We start from the raw sequence: 15,142 nt of genomic DNA on the forward strand, positions 1-15,142 counted from the left end.
AGTGGTCCATATCTCAAAGAAACATCCACCACATTTTAGCAGACCTCTTCCAGACAGCAGAGGGTAGGGCATCCAAACTCCCAGGGAAACCTGAGCAGGTCTGATTTTCCACATCTGAACAAATCCTTCGCTCCAGTCCTTGGCCACAATTTGCTAAGCAGCAGATCCACTAGGAGTACCAAGGGGCTGCCTTTTTAGTCTCTAGGAGAGGAAGCCTACAACCATCACTGCAAAAGTCTTGCTCGTGCACAACACTGTCTGCCTGAACTCCCGCTTGCTGATAGAGGAGCACATCTCTTCCTGACAGTCAAGGTGGTATCATGTGGCCCAGTGCCCCCAGCCCATGGTAGGGGCATTGCCAAACTACAGGCAGGAATTAAAGTGTAAGCATACAGACCAGCACTTTTGCTTCATTGCTGCCGTGATCAGAGAATACCTAGACAAGCTTCAACCTGTGAAAGCTGTTAGTTATCAGAGTCATTGGTTTTCTTAACCCTTCAACTAGGCATGTCCAGCTGCAGCCTGGGACGAAGTGCCATTTCATATGCAGATGAGATTATAATAAAGCTAGCTGGTGTTATTTAAACAAAAAATGTCTCTGAGAGCTCTGGGTATTTGAACACTTGATCCCTAACTGGTGGTGGGATTTGGAGACGTTATAGAACCTTCAGGAGCTGCAGCCTTGCTGGAGGAATCACCTCACTGGGGTGAGCTTTGCAGGATCTATAGCATCTCCCTACTTCTGGTTTGCTCACTCTGCTTCCTGTGAGTGACAGAAATGTAATCTCTCAGCTTTTTGCTCCTGCTGCCATGTCTTCCTTGACATTACGGACATCCAACCCCTGGAGCCATAAGCTAAAATGAACTCATTCTTATGTTGCTTTTGGTCATGATATTTCCTTACAACAACAGAAAGATAACTATAACAATTGGGGGGGGGAGGTCACTCTGGCTGCTATCTTAGATGCAACCGGTTTTGGCAATCCCACCTGCTCAGGAACTTATAATCAACAGACATCCTCGAAGTAACAGTAGAGTTGGGTAGAAATTTGACTATTTCACACAGGCAGCACTACGGGCTACAAGTGCACATTCTGACCAGTTGTGTGGCTTACAACTGTAATCCTAGTTATACAGGAGGCTGAGGCAGGAGAATTGTAAGACCTAGGCCAACCTGGAAAACTTATGGAGACTCTGACTCAAAAAAAAAAAAAAAAAAAAAAAAGTATCTATCTATCTATCTATGGGATTAGAAAGATAGATACTAGTACTAGAATGTTTGCCTAGCTTCAAAGCCAGGATTCATTCCTAGCAATAAATAAATAAAATAAAACGCAAAAGAGTGGAGGGCTGAGGAGGGGTGGGAGAGAGATTGATTGATTCTGAGTTGGGTGTGATGACACAAGCCTGTAATTCCAGCACTTGGGAAGCAGTCAGGAGGCTCATATATTCACAACCAGGCTGAGCTACAAGGGAAGACCCTGTTATTATTGTCCATAATAACAATAATAAAGGTATATTCCGAGACTCTAGGGGATTAGGTGAGAGCTTGAACATATGGATTTCAGGGGCACCCAGTTTTACATCAGAACAGTTACCAGCGGGTAAAGAACAAAATGTTTTTAAAATGTGTTTTTCGAAAAAATGAAGTTCTCGATAGCTGAGGCTGGTCTCAAACAGCACCTCTTCCTCAAAGGACTTGGATTGCCTGTGAGAGACCACAACTGCCTGGCTCCCACTGCCAGTTTTTCCCTTCAGTTTTCTTGTCTATTACCTCGTACCTACCTCTCTACATCACTGTGTTGCGGGTGTTGGCGAGAAACCTCAGAAAGAGACCAGATTGAAACCATACCTGGTGTTGCCAGGTTCTTGTCAAAGAAAGAATTCAGAGATGAAAGTAAGGAAGAGGGGGAGAGGGAGATTTCAGAGCATACTCAAGAGGAAGTACAGACTTCTCCCTACAATGAGGAACCAGGCAGGGTGGCACCCACCTGTGATCTCAATACTTGGGAGGTGGAAACAAGAGAATCAGGAATGTGAGGGCAGCCTGGGTTACATGAGAACCCTGTCTGAGCACAAAGACATACAGAGAGAAGAGGGCAGTGGGTGGTGAGGGAGGAGAGAGAGAGAAGGGAGGGAGGTGGATGGGGAGGGAGAGAAGAGAGAGAGAGATTGAGATTATCTCTGGGTTGTGTCTACAGAAAAAGTTACAGAATTGTTAAGAGAAAACAGCCAGGCTGGCAGCCCAAGCCTGATATCTCAGCTACTCAGGGTCAGGAGGACAGAAAGCTCAAGGCCTCCCAGGGTTGCAGAGCAGGTTCAATGCTGGAGTAGAATACAATCAGTAACTGCTACAAAGGGACTGGGGATACAGCTCCGTGGTAGAGCACTCGCATGTTCAATGACATGTTCAATCCTCTAGTGTTGAAGAGAGAAACCATGCCACATTTCTGTGAGCAGTAAAGTGTGTGTTCACGGAAAAGTTATAAGACGATGAAATATTCCTATTTCAAAAAATACGACGTATTTATTGTTTGACTATAAAAAGATCTCATCAGTCTAGATATCAGATCTTTGACCCAGGATCAAGTCCCCATCTGCCACCGAGTTGATGCATGACTGGGGTAAAGCACATGCCAATTTTTTCATCTATAAAACAGGAGGAGAAATAACTAGCAACTGCCCGTTAGAGCTGTTGTAAGGTGCAGCCATTACGGCAATGCTCACCCAAGTAAACTGCAGCTTCGGCCTCATTATCTCCTTCAGGATCTTCTCACTGTACCACATGCATTTTTCCTATCCTTCACATTAAGAATCAAGAGACAAAACAGAGAGAAGTACAAAATGACTTTAAAAGTAAGGAAAGTGGGCCAGCAAGATGGCTCAGTAGGCAGAGGTGCTTGTTGCCAAGTCTTATGATCTGCAGCAGATCCCTGGTAGAGCCCGAACTCCCAAAAGTTGTCCTCTGACCTCATACATACACCCACAAATGTACACACAAAAACACACACTTAAACATTTTATAAGTGGGGGAATTTATATCCCTGTTTCTGATCCTGTTAGAGCTAGCTTGCTTCTGAAGCTATCTGACTAAAAGACAGGCACCCTTCTGGAGACATCTGGTATAGAAGATTCCTTTCTCCCTGGCATGTCCTTACACAGAAGGCTCGCAGTCTCAGGCTTTCTGGCATTTCATCTTCAGTTGCCTAGTCTGTCACTTGGTGATCCCCACATACTCGCTGTTGTTCTTGCACCCTGTTCCCCTGTGCTGAGTCAGCAGCCGTGGCTGGGTTTGTTTGTTTGTTTGAAACAGAGTCTCTTGCAGCCCAGGCTCATCTCAAGCTCACTATGGCTGAAGGTTGGCCTGGAACAATCGACTGTCCTGTCTACCTTCATCCCAAGTGCTGGAATGACAAGTGTGTGCTGCATGACAAGCTTTTTTGTTTTCCTTTTGGGGAGCCAGTTTGATGGCTATCCTTGATTGTCAATTCGACTACATCTGGAATGAACTAAACCCCGAGATGCTAGGTACACCTGTGAGGGATTTTCTTCTCAATTCAATCATTTGAGGTGGGAAGATCTAGCTTAAATCTGGGTCACCCCTTCTCGTGGTGGCCAATATAGTGGCAGCACATGGAAAAAGGAACCTCTTGCTCCTTGACTGCAGGGCCACATCTTCTGGTGGCAGCCCATATAAGGGACACAGAAGAAGGAAGCTCTTGCTCCTCGCCTGCTTGCCCTCACTCTCATTGGCTAGTTCATCCCTTCGCTGGCTTTAGAGACTACTTCTTTGGGATTCCAACACATACTGAACGCCAGCTGAGACATCCAGCCTCATGAACCAAACAACTACTGGATTCTTGGACTTCCCCTCAGCAGACAGCCATGGCTGCAATCATTGGACCACAGCCTGTAAGCCACTAATAAATTTCATATATGTGTGTGTGTGCGCATGCGCATGCGCATGTATACACACACACACACACACACACACACACACACTGTTTGGATTCTCCAGCTTAGGTGGGGGTGTTCCAGACCCTGCTCTTAACACACCACACAACAGCTCCCTGGAGCTGACTCATTCCAGACTCCACCCCTGAGAAAGCCCACCATCAGCAATTCCAACTCCCCAGACACCTGGGGCCACAGCTATCAGCTATCTAAGACCTGATCAGCCTTCCTGATAGCTGCCAGGAGTGCTCTGCTTTGCACTGCCCTATTTATTAATTTGGTTTGATTTGGCTTATTGCATTGGTGGAGGAACCCAGCAACCAGGGATCCAATAATTATCACATATATTCATTCTATCAGTTCTTTTTTCTATAGAACCCTAATCTGGACAGTATCTTGTTCTGTAGCACTGGTTAGCCTTGAACCTGAAGCAATCTTCCTGTTTCAGCCCTGAGTGCTGGGATTACAGTGCCCAGCTCGACACACACATGTGCCAGGTAAATGTCTTCTCTCACTTTCCAGAACTCTCTCCCAGAAGCTCTGATGTGACTCATAAGACCTGGGTTGTTCTATTTGCCGAATGGGTAACAAACACCAGTTCCCAACCCTGTCTTTGAAAGTGTCCATCAGTCTCCCTGATACATTAAGATTCTCTGGGTTGAGAAATATGGAGCCTTCGGGCAGTGATTCAAATTTTCCCTCTGTGCTTTATAATAATGCAAATTCAACACATCTCATTAGTGCTAAATATGACTTAAACCAATAACTTCTGCTTTATTTTGCCCTCAGGGCACTAATTATGAAATCAGAAATCTCATCCTCCCTCCAGAACAGGATGGCCATGTGCCTCTCTGTTAGCTAAGGGCTCTCCATTTTATTAATTGTAAAGCTGGTCCCAAAGCCAAGGCAGGACCCCTTTCCATCGGTCTTGTTGGGTCTCCAAGGTTCATGTCCCTACTTGATGTTCCTTTCCCCCTTTAGACACTCTCCAGCATCCTGTGAGGTGCATTCAGAGCAAAGCTTCAGCAAACAGACCACCTTATTACCATGGAGGTTATGCACCAAACTGGGAATTGGAGCCATCCATCAACTAATCATCAAGTCTGCAATTTCAAAGAGCACTTAGCAGCACAAGTAAAGATTGAACCCTGTGAGAAATCTTTGGAGGTGAATGAAGGCTTCATCTAGGAAGTAGAAGCTGAGCTAGGAGGCACGGAAAGGGGGTGCCAGGCACCACCGTTTTTAAGAGTCTGGGGTAGGAAAAGAACCAGGACTGTCTCCATGTCAGTACCTGCCAATCTTAACAGTTGTTCTCATAAATATTTACAGAAGAAAGGAACGGACAACGTGAATAACATAACATGAAAATGTGTCCTTGTTCTGATGCATCAGTTGACGACTTGAACTGTTAGCAAAAGAGATTCACAGTAGGAGACGACGGAGGGAATCTGTACAGGATGAGGTTTGAAGTAGTAGAGGCAGCATCCGGCTCCATCTTTAAAGAGAGTATGCTCGGCGTTAGCCAAGCATGGTGGAACACACCTGAAGTTTTCTCTCTCGAGAGGTTGAGGCAGGGCAGGCTTGTCATGAATTCTAGGCCAGTCTGGGCTACACAGTGAGTTCCAGGCCAACAAAGGCTGCAGAATGAGACTCTGTCTCAAAAAACAAAACAGAATATGTAGAGAATTTCAGCTTTTGTCCCACCAACAAGTAGACACCTGTGAAAGATCATTCACTGCTTTTGCAGTACCTGTTAGAGGCCGGGCAGTGGTGGCACACACTTCTAATCCCAGCACTTGGGAGGGTGGGTGAGCAGGCAGATCTCTGTGAGTTCAAGGCTAGCCTGGTCTACAAAGTTCCAGGGCAGTTACACAGAGAAACCCTGTCTCAAAAAACAAACATTCCTGTTACATGTTAGACACTGTGCTAAAAATTTCCTACTGTTAACCCAACTTTCCAGGCTAAAGATGAGGTATAGAGGTTGCTTATTCTGTAAGCATGACCAAAGCCACAGCTGGAAGGCCCGTATGTTGACCTATGAGCAAGACAGAGTTAATAGTGTACAACTGAGTCTAATCCTCTTGGCAGGATGAACCAGATGTAGAGCTGGGCGCAAAGGAGGATCAGAATGCAATGAGCTAATCTCTGAATGCAATCCCCTTCTTCTGCCTCCCTATTAATGAACTTTTTAATTATCTTCTGGCTTCCATATAGATTATTTCTGCCAGAAGATAATGCACTGACCAGTCTACCTAGGCATGTTGGACTAGCTGGCAATTTTATTACTCATTGTGAGGTGAGTTACTCTTCATGGCTGAACCCTCTCTTTAGTCCCTAAAGCAAGTAAAAAATATGAAAGTCTTGACTACTTTCCCATGAGAAGCTAGTTTGGAAAATAAAACAACAAATAAGAAGCAACTATTGTCTCTTTTGTGACTTGTCAGGCTGCTTGCAGGGATGTGCTCCTGGACGCGGAGATGAGCCTGTTTCCCTAGCTTCTTTGTTGAGGCTCCTAGCACAGCCCAAGAGCTTCCTTTGTTTCCCACGGTGCCTTTCTCAAACTCCCACCTTTCCACTGGCACACACCCTACAGGGAAAGGCTCCTTGCTATTCACAATGTACCTAATTTTCTGAGCTGCCAGCAGCTGGAGGCTGTTGTTCAGCTTCACGGTATCAAGAGCATCCTTATGATAGGAGCAGGCTGTTCCCTAACATTCTAAAAAGCCATGTTCTTCACAAACGATAGATCTCACAGCCACCATTACAGCTCCAGGCTTGCCCTAAGGCTGGTCCAGCAGAGTGTGAGTCTGGTCTCACAGTGGCTCTCGCCTGCATTCAGCTCCCGACTCCACTCTTTGTTGGCATATGTTTTATTTCACTGTTTCCTCTTAATTCCTTTCATGGGAAAAACTGAGACAATTGCAAAGGTTTAAAAGGGAAAGTGTTCTGAAATCGAGGCCATTTGACCTTGACAAGAGACGGAAAGCGTATTTGAAGGCTTGGATGGCGCCCTCCCCAACACACACACACTCCTTCCATATTCTTCCGAAAAAGATTGATTCAACATTCATTTCTCCCTCAGAAGCATGGAAAACCAAGCCGAGCAAGGTCAGACTTAGGACACAAGAGGCTCTAGACTCCAAGGGTCCACGAAGCAAGGAGAGAGGGGAGGAGAGGCTGGCAAGTAGCAATTGTTTAAAAAACAATACAGCATTCCCGTTAGTCGGCTTTATATCCATTTCACCAGAGCAGTAAGTTATTCGAGAAATGACTAACAGCTGGGCCGGAGCCCCTCGGAATCTCTCGTCCCCCGCAAGGAACCGCGTAGGATGATGGAGGGCCGTGCACAGCCGCCTCCCGGGCTAGCCAACATGGCCACCTTCACATGGCGGAGAGCCACGCGGCGCCGGTGCATGAGGTGGGGAACGGCGCGGGTGGCGTGAGAGACCCTCGGCTAGAGTCACAGCACAAAACGGCCGCCATCCCCGCAGCCGCCGCTGGGGGGCGCGCGCGCCGGCCTACCTCCGCGGGCAACGGTCGGAAGGGATGTACCATGTCCCCGCAGAGGGGAGACCGTCTTTCCTCCGGCGTGCAAGCCGGGAGGGACTAAAAGCCCGGCCTGCTCAGGGACTCACATCTCCATTTACCTCACGCCGCTAAGATGACTAACTCCTGGCAGGAGACGTCGCTAACTCCGCTCTCCCCCCGTCGGCAGAATGGCCTCTTCCGCGCCCAGCGGGGCGCCCCATCCCGCCAACCCCCCCCCTCCGCCCGCCGGTGGCGCATTGGCGCGCGACGCCGAGGGGCGGGGCCCGAGCCGGGCGCGCGCGGGCGCTGCTCTATAAATACGGGGCCGCTCCGTTCGCTCCGAGTCGCCATCCCGCCCCGAGCAGAGGTAAACCTCGGTCTGCGCCCTTCGCAGCTCCCTGCCTCGCCGCCGCTCCGTGTCCTCCGAGTCGCGTCCTCTCACCGCCGCCGCCATGAACGGTCAGCTCAACGGCTTCCACGAGGCGTTCATTGAGGAGGGGACGTTCCTCTTCACCTCGGAGTCTGTGGGGGAAGGTCACCCAGGTGAGCGGACGGGGGACTCGGGAGAAGGACGGGGCGGTGGCGTTGGGGGTCGAGGCCGTCCGGTTCGGTGAGAACAGCGGCAGCCGCGCGGCGGCCGCTCCCCTCCCCCCTTTCATCCCCATCCGGCGGCGCTCCCCGGCACGCGGAAGGTTCCAGAAAACGAGAAGGGCGGGGGCCAGCGACCGGCGCGGGGAGGGCCCTATTTCCTCCTCTTTAGTCCCGTCGTCTGGAAAAATCTCAAGTGGGCGACCCCGCCCCGCGTGCTCGCCTCCGGCCGTCGGGAGCGCGCGCTCCGCATTGCAGCGGCAACCACGTGTTCACCGCATGTGGCATCGGGGCGAAGCGGAGCTGCCGGCCGCTCGCCGCCCTAGCCCCTGGGTTAGAAGTGGGGGCTGGTGTCTCCAAACGTGCTGTCTCCATTATCCACGACTTCCGGTCACTGAAAATGCGCAAGAGTGTGGTTGGACATGTCCTTAGGCCTCCAAGGTGACAGGCAGCCGCCGACTAAATATAGCGCGAGTTAGAGAGGACATCCCATATTTGGAGGCTGCGTGAAAAGGACGAGGAGCATGAATTAAGTGCAAACCCCATGGCATTAGGTTTCCTTTTAAAGTCTTCCCTTTGGCGCTTTCCAACGATTAAAGGAGGATTTATTGCCGGACCGTGGTGGCGCAGGCCGATCTCTGAGTTCGAGGCCAGCTAGTTCCAGGACAGGCTCCAAAGCTGTAGAGAAACCCTGTCTTGAAAAAAAAAATGTCACGTTTCCTTTGGCTTTGTCCACTGGACGGCCATGTTGAGATGAGTTACAATGAAGCTGTTTTCGGGAACTTTGGGATGTCATTTGAGCTCTTCTGTTAAAGGAGTCCACAGCAACATCCTTGATGGAAGGATCTGCTTTTAGTTAGTGGCCTAATTAATGATAGAGAACAAACCTAATAGGACCTTGAGTGACAAATGAAATCCAAGTCTTGCTGTGGTGGGTTTTCCCTCAAGGAAAGGGGTATCTCTCCACATCGATTGGGTCGCTCTTTATTACTTTATTACAGTTGCTAGATAAGGTCTTAGGTGCTCTGACTGGAATACACATTTTGGGAGAAAGTAGTAACAAAATTCAGGAGATTGGAGCCAAGCTTAATGGCACACTTTTGTTGCCCCAGCGTTTAGACTGTAGAGGCAGGAGATTGATTGGGTTTGAGGTTAGCCTGGTCTACATGGAACACTTTGTCAACACCACACAGATTCCAATCCAGGATACTCTCTGTTTTCCAAATTGATAATGCATTTGAATAGTTTCCTGGATCATTTTCCTCTTGCTGTTCATAGTTAAAATTTACTTTCATGGTAAAATACAAAGAAAAGTCTTGTTTCTCTAAATGGTTAGCGTTCTTTTTTAGGTCAGAGTGCTTGGTCTACATATGACCTTGGTTTATTCATCCCAAGTACAGAGGTTTGGTACTAGTTAAAACTTGAGGAACTGGGTGCTTCTAATGGGGGAAATGGACGTTTTAAGAAATTAGTAACCTGCCGGGCGGTGGTGGCGCACGCCTTTAATTCCAGCACTTCAGAGGCAGAGGCAGGCAGATCTCTGAGTTCGAGGCCAGCCTGGTCTACAAGAGCTAGTTCCAGGACAGGCTCCAAAACCACAGAGAAACCCTGTCTCGAAAAAAAGTAACCTGACAGTTGGCTTATTTAGCTCTTAGTGGGTTAATTTTGTAACCTATTTTAAGTGGAAGATAGAACAATTGATCTTTAAAATATACTGTGGAGTTATTTCCTGGGATTGGCTTTGGGATTTCAAGATGATCACCATTTCTACTTTGACTCGACTAGGATGTTAAATAGGCTGAAAGTTTAAGCATACGACCCTGTATACAGTAATTTTTATTCTGGCAAATGGGTCTTGGTAAAGCAGTGCTTTTATTAACATATTAAAGCAATGAAGTAGAATTGTTCACTTCAAAGTTAAGTGAGTAGGGCCAGTGAGGCCAGTGAGATTTGCTCAATAGGTTAAGAATGCTTGCTGCCAAGGCTGTTGTGATCAGAGTTCCTGGGATACATAATGGAGAGCCAGCTCCTCTGAATGTTTTCTGATCTTCACATGAACACCATCATACAAGTATTAGCCATGTATGCACAAATAATGTTGTTTTTTATTTGTCTAAGCCTAGAATGGTGATGCATACTTTAATCCACCATTCTGGAGACTGAGTCAGGACTGCCATGGGTTTGAGTAATAGCTGGAATTCTATCTCAAAAACCAATAGTGTTTGTTTTTTGGGTGCAGCTAGGTATATATAATCTTTTGACAGCATGACAAGATTTTTGTCATCTACAAATTCACAGCTGTACTTGGCCCTCGGGTTGAACATCAACTGCTAGTTACATGATAGATAATAGTAATGAATAAATTGAATGGGGAATTTTTATTTTCCAGATAAGATCTGTGATCAAATCAGTGATGCTGTTCTTGATGCACACCTTCAGCAGGACCCCGATGCCAAAGTGGCTTGTGGTGGGTATACAATACTTGCTTGAATGGAAAAGGGGGCATTTGAAGGAAAGTCTGGTGGTAGGTTTGTGATGCACCTAGCTACTTGGGAGGTTGAGGCTAGAGGTGGCAAGTTAATGTCCAATTTGGCAATTTAGCAAGACACTATCTCAGAAGTAGAAAATGAAGCCCAGGGATATAGCATGTACAGCGTGGATTGAATTCCCCAGCTGGCACCCCTACCCTAATATTCTGGGCATAAATTTCTGTTTTATTAGAAACTGTTGCTAAAACTGGAATGATCCTTCTTGCTGGGGAAATAACATCCAGAGCTGCTGTTGATTACCAGAAAGTGGTTCGTGAAGCCATTAAGCACATTGGATATGATGATTCATCCAAAGGTATTCTTTAAATATTTAATTTTTATAAACTCATTTTTGCAGACATAGAATATGATGCTAATGAGAGCAGCTTCTTGCGTTCCTGGTAATCTTAACTGATTGCATAGTTTTACCATATCCTCTCAGCTTTCTGATCTAGCCTATTCTGTCCTCTAAAGTGTGTGATTTAGTGCAAGAGCAATATCTTATGTCAGTAGAGTGGCCAGAGGTCAAGCAGGAGTTAGCCCAACCAAGTTAAAGATCTTCTTTCAAACCATAATGCAGAGGGGGGCAATAAGTGAATTATGTTGAATATGGTCTATTAAAATATTGCACAGTAGATCTTGTTGCCACGGTATTTTTTTCTCTTTACCCTTTAGTTCTGTTTTTTCATTTGTTTGTTTTCTTTCTGTGATAGGTTTTTTTGTAGCCTTGGCTGCCCTGGAACTCAGATCTGCCTACCTATGCTTCCCAAGTGCTGGGATTAATGGTGTGCATGTGCCACCACCACCACCTGGGTTGACCACTTTTAAGCATATTTCAATTGCTAGCAACACAACTTGTTAACATTTTGGAGTTACCACTAAAAAACAACATGAGAGTTACTGGAACACCTTGTTGTTTGCAGGGTTTGACTACAAGACTTGTAATGTGTTGGTGGCCTTGGAACAACAGTCACCAGATATTGCCCAAGGTGTTCATCTTGATCGGAATGAGGAAGACATTGGTGCAGGAGACCAGGTATTGTCATTGTTTATTGGCATCTCTTAACATTGGATTCTAAAACTTGGATTTCTCTTTCACATTTCATTTTTCCTATTTCGTAGGGCTTGATGTTTGGTTATGCCACTGATGAAACTGAAGAGTGTATGCCTTTAACCATTGTCTTAGCGCACAAGCTAAATGCCAAACTGGCTGAACTACGCCGCAATGGCACATTGCCTTGGTTGCGCCCAGATTCTAAAACTCAAGTAAGTGGTGGTTTAAAACTAATGTTCATCTCAAATTACACTAAAAGTCCTAAGTTACTTAATTATAGCTGACTGAGAGGGGATAATACTTGTCTTTTGCTATATTTAATCTTATGATAGAACAAAGCTGGTTAGACAAGTGTTCTGATCTATTTTGCATCCAAGGTGACTGTGCAGTATATGCAAGATCGAGGTGCTGTGCTTCCTATCAGAGTCCATACAATTGTTATATCTGTGCAACATGATGAAGAAGTTTGTCTTGATGAGATGAGAGATGCTCTAAAGGAGAAAGTGATCAAAGCTGTTGTACCTGCAAAATACCTTGATGAGGATACAATTTACCACCTACAGCCAAGTGGCAGATTTGTTATTGGTGGGCCTCAGGTAATAAATTATGAAATGTTTTGACTATTGTTGGTAACTTGGAAATTTTCGCTGCCCCCATCTTTTTTCTGACTGCCCCCTCCCCCAGCCATACATATCCTACATACACTGTGTCTTGCATAGCCCATGCTACCCCCAAATTCACTATGTACCTGATTTCATATCACTGTATACAGCTAACCTTAAAGCGCTACGATTATACATGTGGCTACTGCTAGCTACTTAAGGATCTTGAATGATTCCTAATAGCCTAGTCAAGAACCACTTACTAGAAAAGATTACATAACTTAAACCCTATAATTTCAGGGTGATGCTGGTTTGACTGGCCGAAAAATCATTGTGGATACTTATGGCGGTTGGGGAGCTCATGGAGGAGGGGCCTTTTCAGGAAAGGATTATACCAAAGTGGACCGCTCAGCTGCTTATGCTGCTCGTTGGGTAGCAAAATCCCTTGTTAAAGGAGGTCTGTGCAGGAGGGTTCTTGTTCAGGTATGTAATGAACAGGTAAATGGGAAAAGAGTATTAAGTAAAAGTTTATGTGTCCCTATTTTATAACAATATATTACTGACTTTTAGGTCTCTTATGCTATCGGAGTTTCTCATCCATTGTCGATCTCCATTTTCCATTATGGTACTTCCCAGAAGAGTGAGAGAGAGCTATTAGAAATTGTAAAGAAGAATTTTGATCTTCGCCCTGGGGTCATTGTCAGGTAAAGATGGTAAAGCCTATTGCTAGTGAGAAATGGTGGGTGGGCATGTATACTGAAATCTGGAGATGAAGGTAGACTCTTCATATAGGGGAACAAATTTTAATTCTTAAAACATGCCAATATTTTAAATTGCCTGGAGAGGACCTAGCTGATGAAGTTAGTGTTCTGCGACTCAGTAACATTCTAAAAAGTTCTCCATCTTCAGTACTAAGCTTTGTGCTTACATTAACTACGGGTGCTACATTAAAGATTAATATGTTGAGGTGGGATGTTCAAAGTTACAAAGAAAGTAGCCATAGTTGGGCAGTGATTGGACCTTGGTAAGTATTTAATTGGAATTCTGAGAATGATTTAAGTTTTCATGTTTGTCAAGCCAGGGCTGGAAAACAACTGTAGTTACTAATAAAGGACTGTGCAAGCAGTTTGGACACCGGGGAAGTAACAACACTTTTGCCATGAACTTTTTTCCTAGCAAACCCCAGGGAGAACTGAACTCATTTTGCCAGAGCTCTTGAAATGAGTCTTGCTGATTGTTTTGCTTTATTTTGATTTAATGCTACATATTAAGTTATGGACTTGTATATTCCAGGGATCTGGATCTGAAGAAGCCAATTTATCAGAGGACTGCAGCCTATGGCCACTTTGGTAGGGACAGCTTCCCATGGGAAGTGCCCAAAAAGCTTAAATACTGAAAGTGTTAGCCTTTTTTCCCCAGACTTGTTGGCGTAGGCTACAGAGAAGCCTTCAAGCTCTGAGGGAAAGGGCCCTTTTCCTAAATTTTTCTGTCCTCTTTCAGCTCCTGATCAGTTGCAGTCACTCTAATCAATGACATGAATTTTAGCTTTTGTGGGGAACTGTAAGTTGGGCTTGCTACTCTGTCCCTAGGTGTTTTGTTCACCATTATAATGGATATAGTGAGCATAGGTGATCCATGTAACTGCCTAGAAACAAACACTGTAGTGAATAATGCTTTGAAATCGAATCTTTGTGTCCTATCACCTAATCCTCCAAAGTCCTAACCCACCAGATGCTGAAAATGTCCTTGTAATGTGCACGTAAAGTACTCGTAGTTTGACTATAGACTTTGGCAATGCCATAGCCCTGTCAGCATGAATTTGTAATGTCTTGAGCTCTATTTATTGAATGTGCAGCCCCTCCCCTTATCCTCCCTATAACTTGGTCATTTCTAATTATGTAGTTCTTTGTCAGGGAGTGGTCCCTATCCAATCAATCTTGCATGAAACGCAAGTTTCAGTTGGAGCTCTAGCCTGACTTCAAAAAAAAAAAGGCAGTTACAATTAAACCATCTCCCTGGTGCTTATGCTATTAATTGCCACCTTTCAAACAGCACCAAATCAAAATCTCTCCACTTTTCAGCTGTCTTTGGAGGACGTACGTAATAAGGTTTTATTTAGTAAACCAATCCTATGCATGGTTTCAGCACTAGCCAAACCTCACCAACTTCTAGTCTAGAAAAACAGGCACTTGGCACCCTTGTGATGTCATACAGAGAAGTCACAGGGCAGTACCTGAGGGTCTGTAGGTTGCACACTTTGGTACCAGGTAACTTTTTTTTTTTTCTTTATAAGAAAGACAGTACTCCACTGCACAATAGCTCCTCCCAGGGTTTTAACTTTGTTTTATTTTCAAAACCAGGTCCAATGAGCTTTCTGAACAGCTGGTGTAGCTACAGAGAAACCAGCTTCCTTCAGAGAGCAGTGCTTTTGGCGGGGAGGAGGAAATCCCTTCATACTTGAACATTTTCTAATTGCTTATTTATTGTATTCTGGGGTATGGCGTAAGTACAGAGAAGCCATCACCTCAGATGGCAGCTTTTAAAAGATTTTTTTTTTCCTCAACACCATGATTCCTTTAACATGTTTCCAGCATTCCCAGGTAGGCCAAGGTGTCCTACAGAAAAACCTTGGGTTAGACCTACAGGGGGTCTGGCTGGTGTTAACAGAAGGGAGGGCAGAGCTGGTGCAGCTGGCCATGGAGAAAGCTGACTTGGCTGGTGTGGTACAGAGAAGCCAGCTTGTTTACATGCTTATTCCATGTGACTGCTTGCCCTAAGCAAGAAAGTGCCTTTCAGGATCTATTTTTGGAGGTTTATTACGTATGTCTGGTTCTCAATTCCAACAGTTAATGAAGATCTAAATAAAATGCTAGGTTCTACCCAAACTG

General features: G+C 45.5%; 1 protein-coding gene across 1 annotated transcript; it reads left to right on the forward strand.

The window, feature by feature from the left end:
* The first annotated feature begins 7,807 nt into the window (after positions 1–7,807).
* Mat2a (methionine adenosyltransferase 2A) lies at positions 7,808–15,139 on the forward strand. The gene is made up of 9 exons (XM_057762057.1): positions 7,808–8,025; positions 10,460–10,537; positions 10,792–10,914; positions 11,522–11,634; positions 11,721–11,864; positions 12,030–12,248; positions 12,555–12,737; positions 12,825–12,958; positions 13,548–15,139. The coding sequence occupies exons 1-9, from the start codon at positions 7,935–7,937 to the stop codon at positions 13,648–13,650; spliced, it is 1,188 nt and encodes a 395-aa protein (XP_057618040.1). The 5' UTR covers positions 7,808–7,934; the 3' UTR covers positions 13,651–15,139.
* The last annotated feature ends 3 nt before the right edge of the window (positions 15,140–15,142 follow it).

This window comes from Chionomys nivalis, chromosome 1 (genome assembly GCF_950005125.1).
Source record: "Chionomys nivalis chromosome 1, mChiNiv1.1, whole genome shotgun sequence".
NCBI classification, from domain to species: Eukaryota; Metazoa; Chordata; class Mammalia; order Rodentia; family Cricetidae; genus Chionomys; species Chionomys nivalis.

Excerpts from the sequence above, each read along its gene's own strand:
- Mat2a (XM_057762057.1), top strand. The coding sequence starts at position 7,935 with ATGAACGGTCAGCTCAACGGCTTCCACGAGGCGTTCATTGAGGAGGGG. Across the intron at positions 12,738-12,824 it reads GCAGGAGGGTTCTTGTTCAG|GTCTCTTATGCTATCGGAGT; the intron begins GTATGTAATGAA and ends ACTGACTTTTAG. Across the intron at positions 12,959-13,547 it reads CGCCCTGGGGTCATTGTCAG|GGATCTGGATCTGAAGAAGC; the intron begins GTAAAGATGGTA and ends TGTATATTCCAG.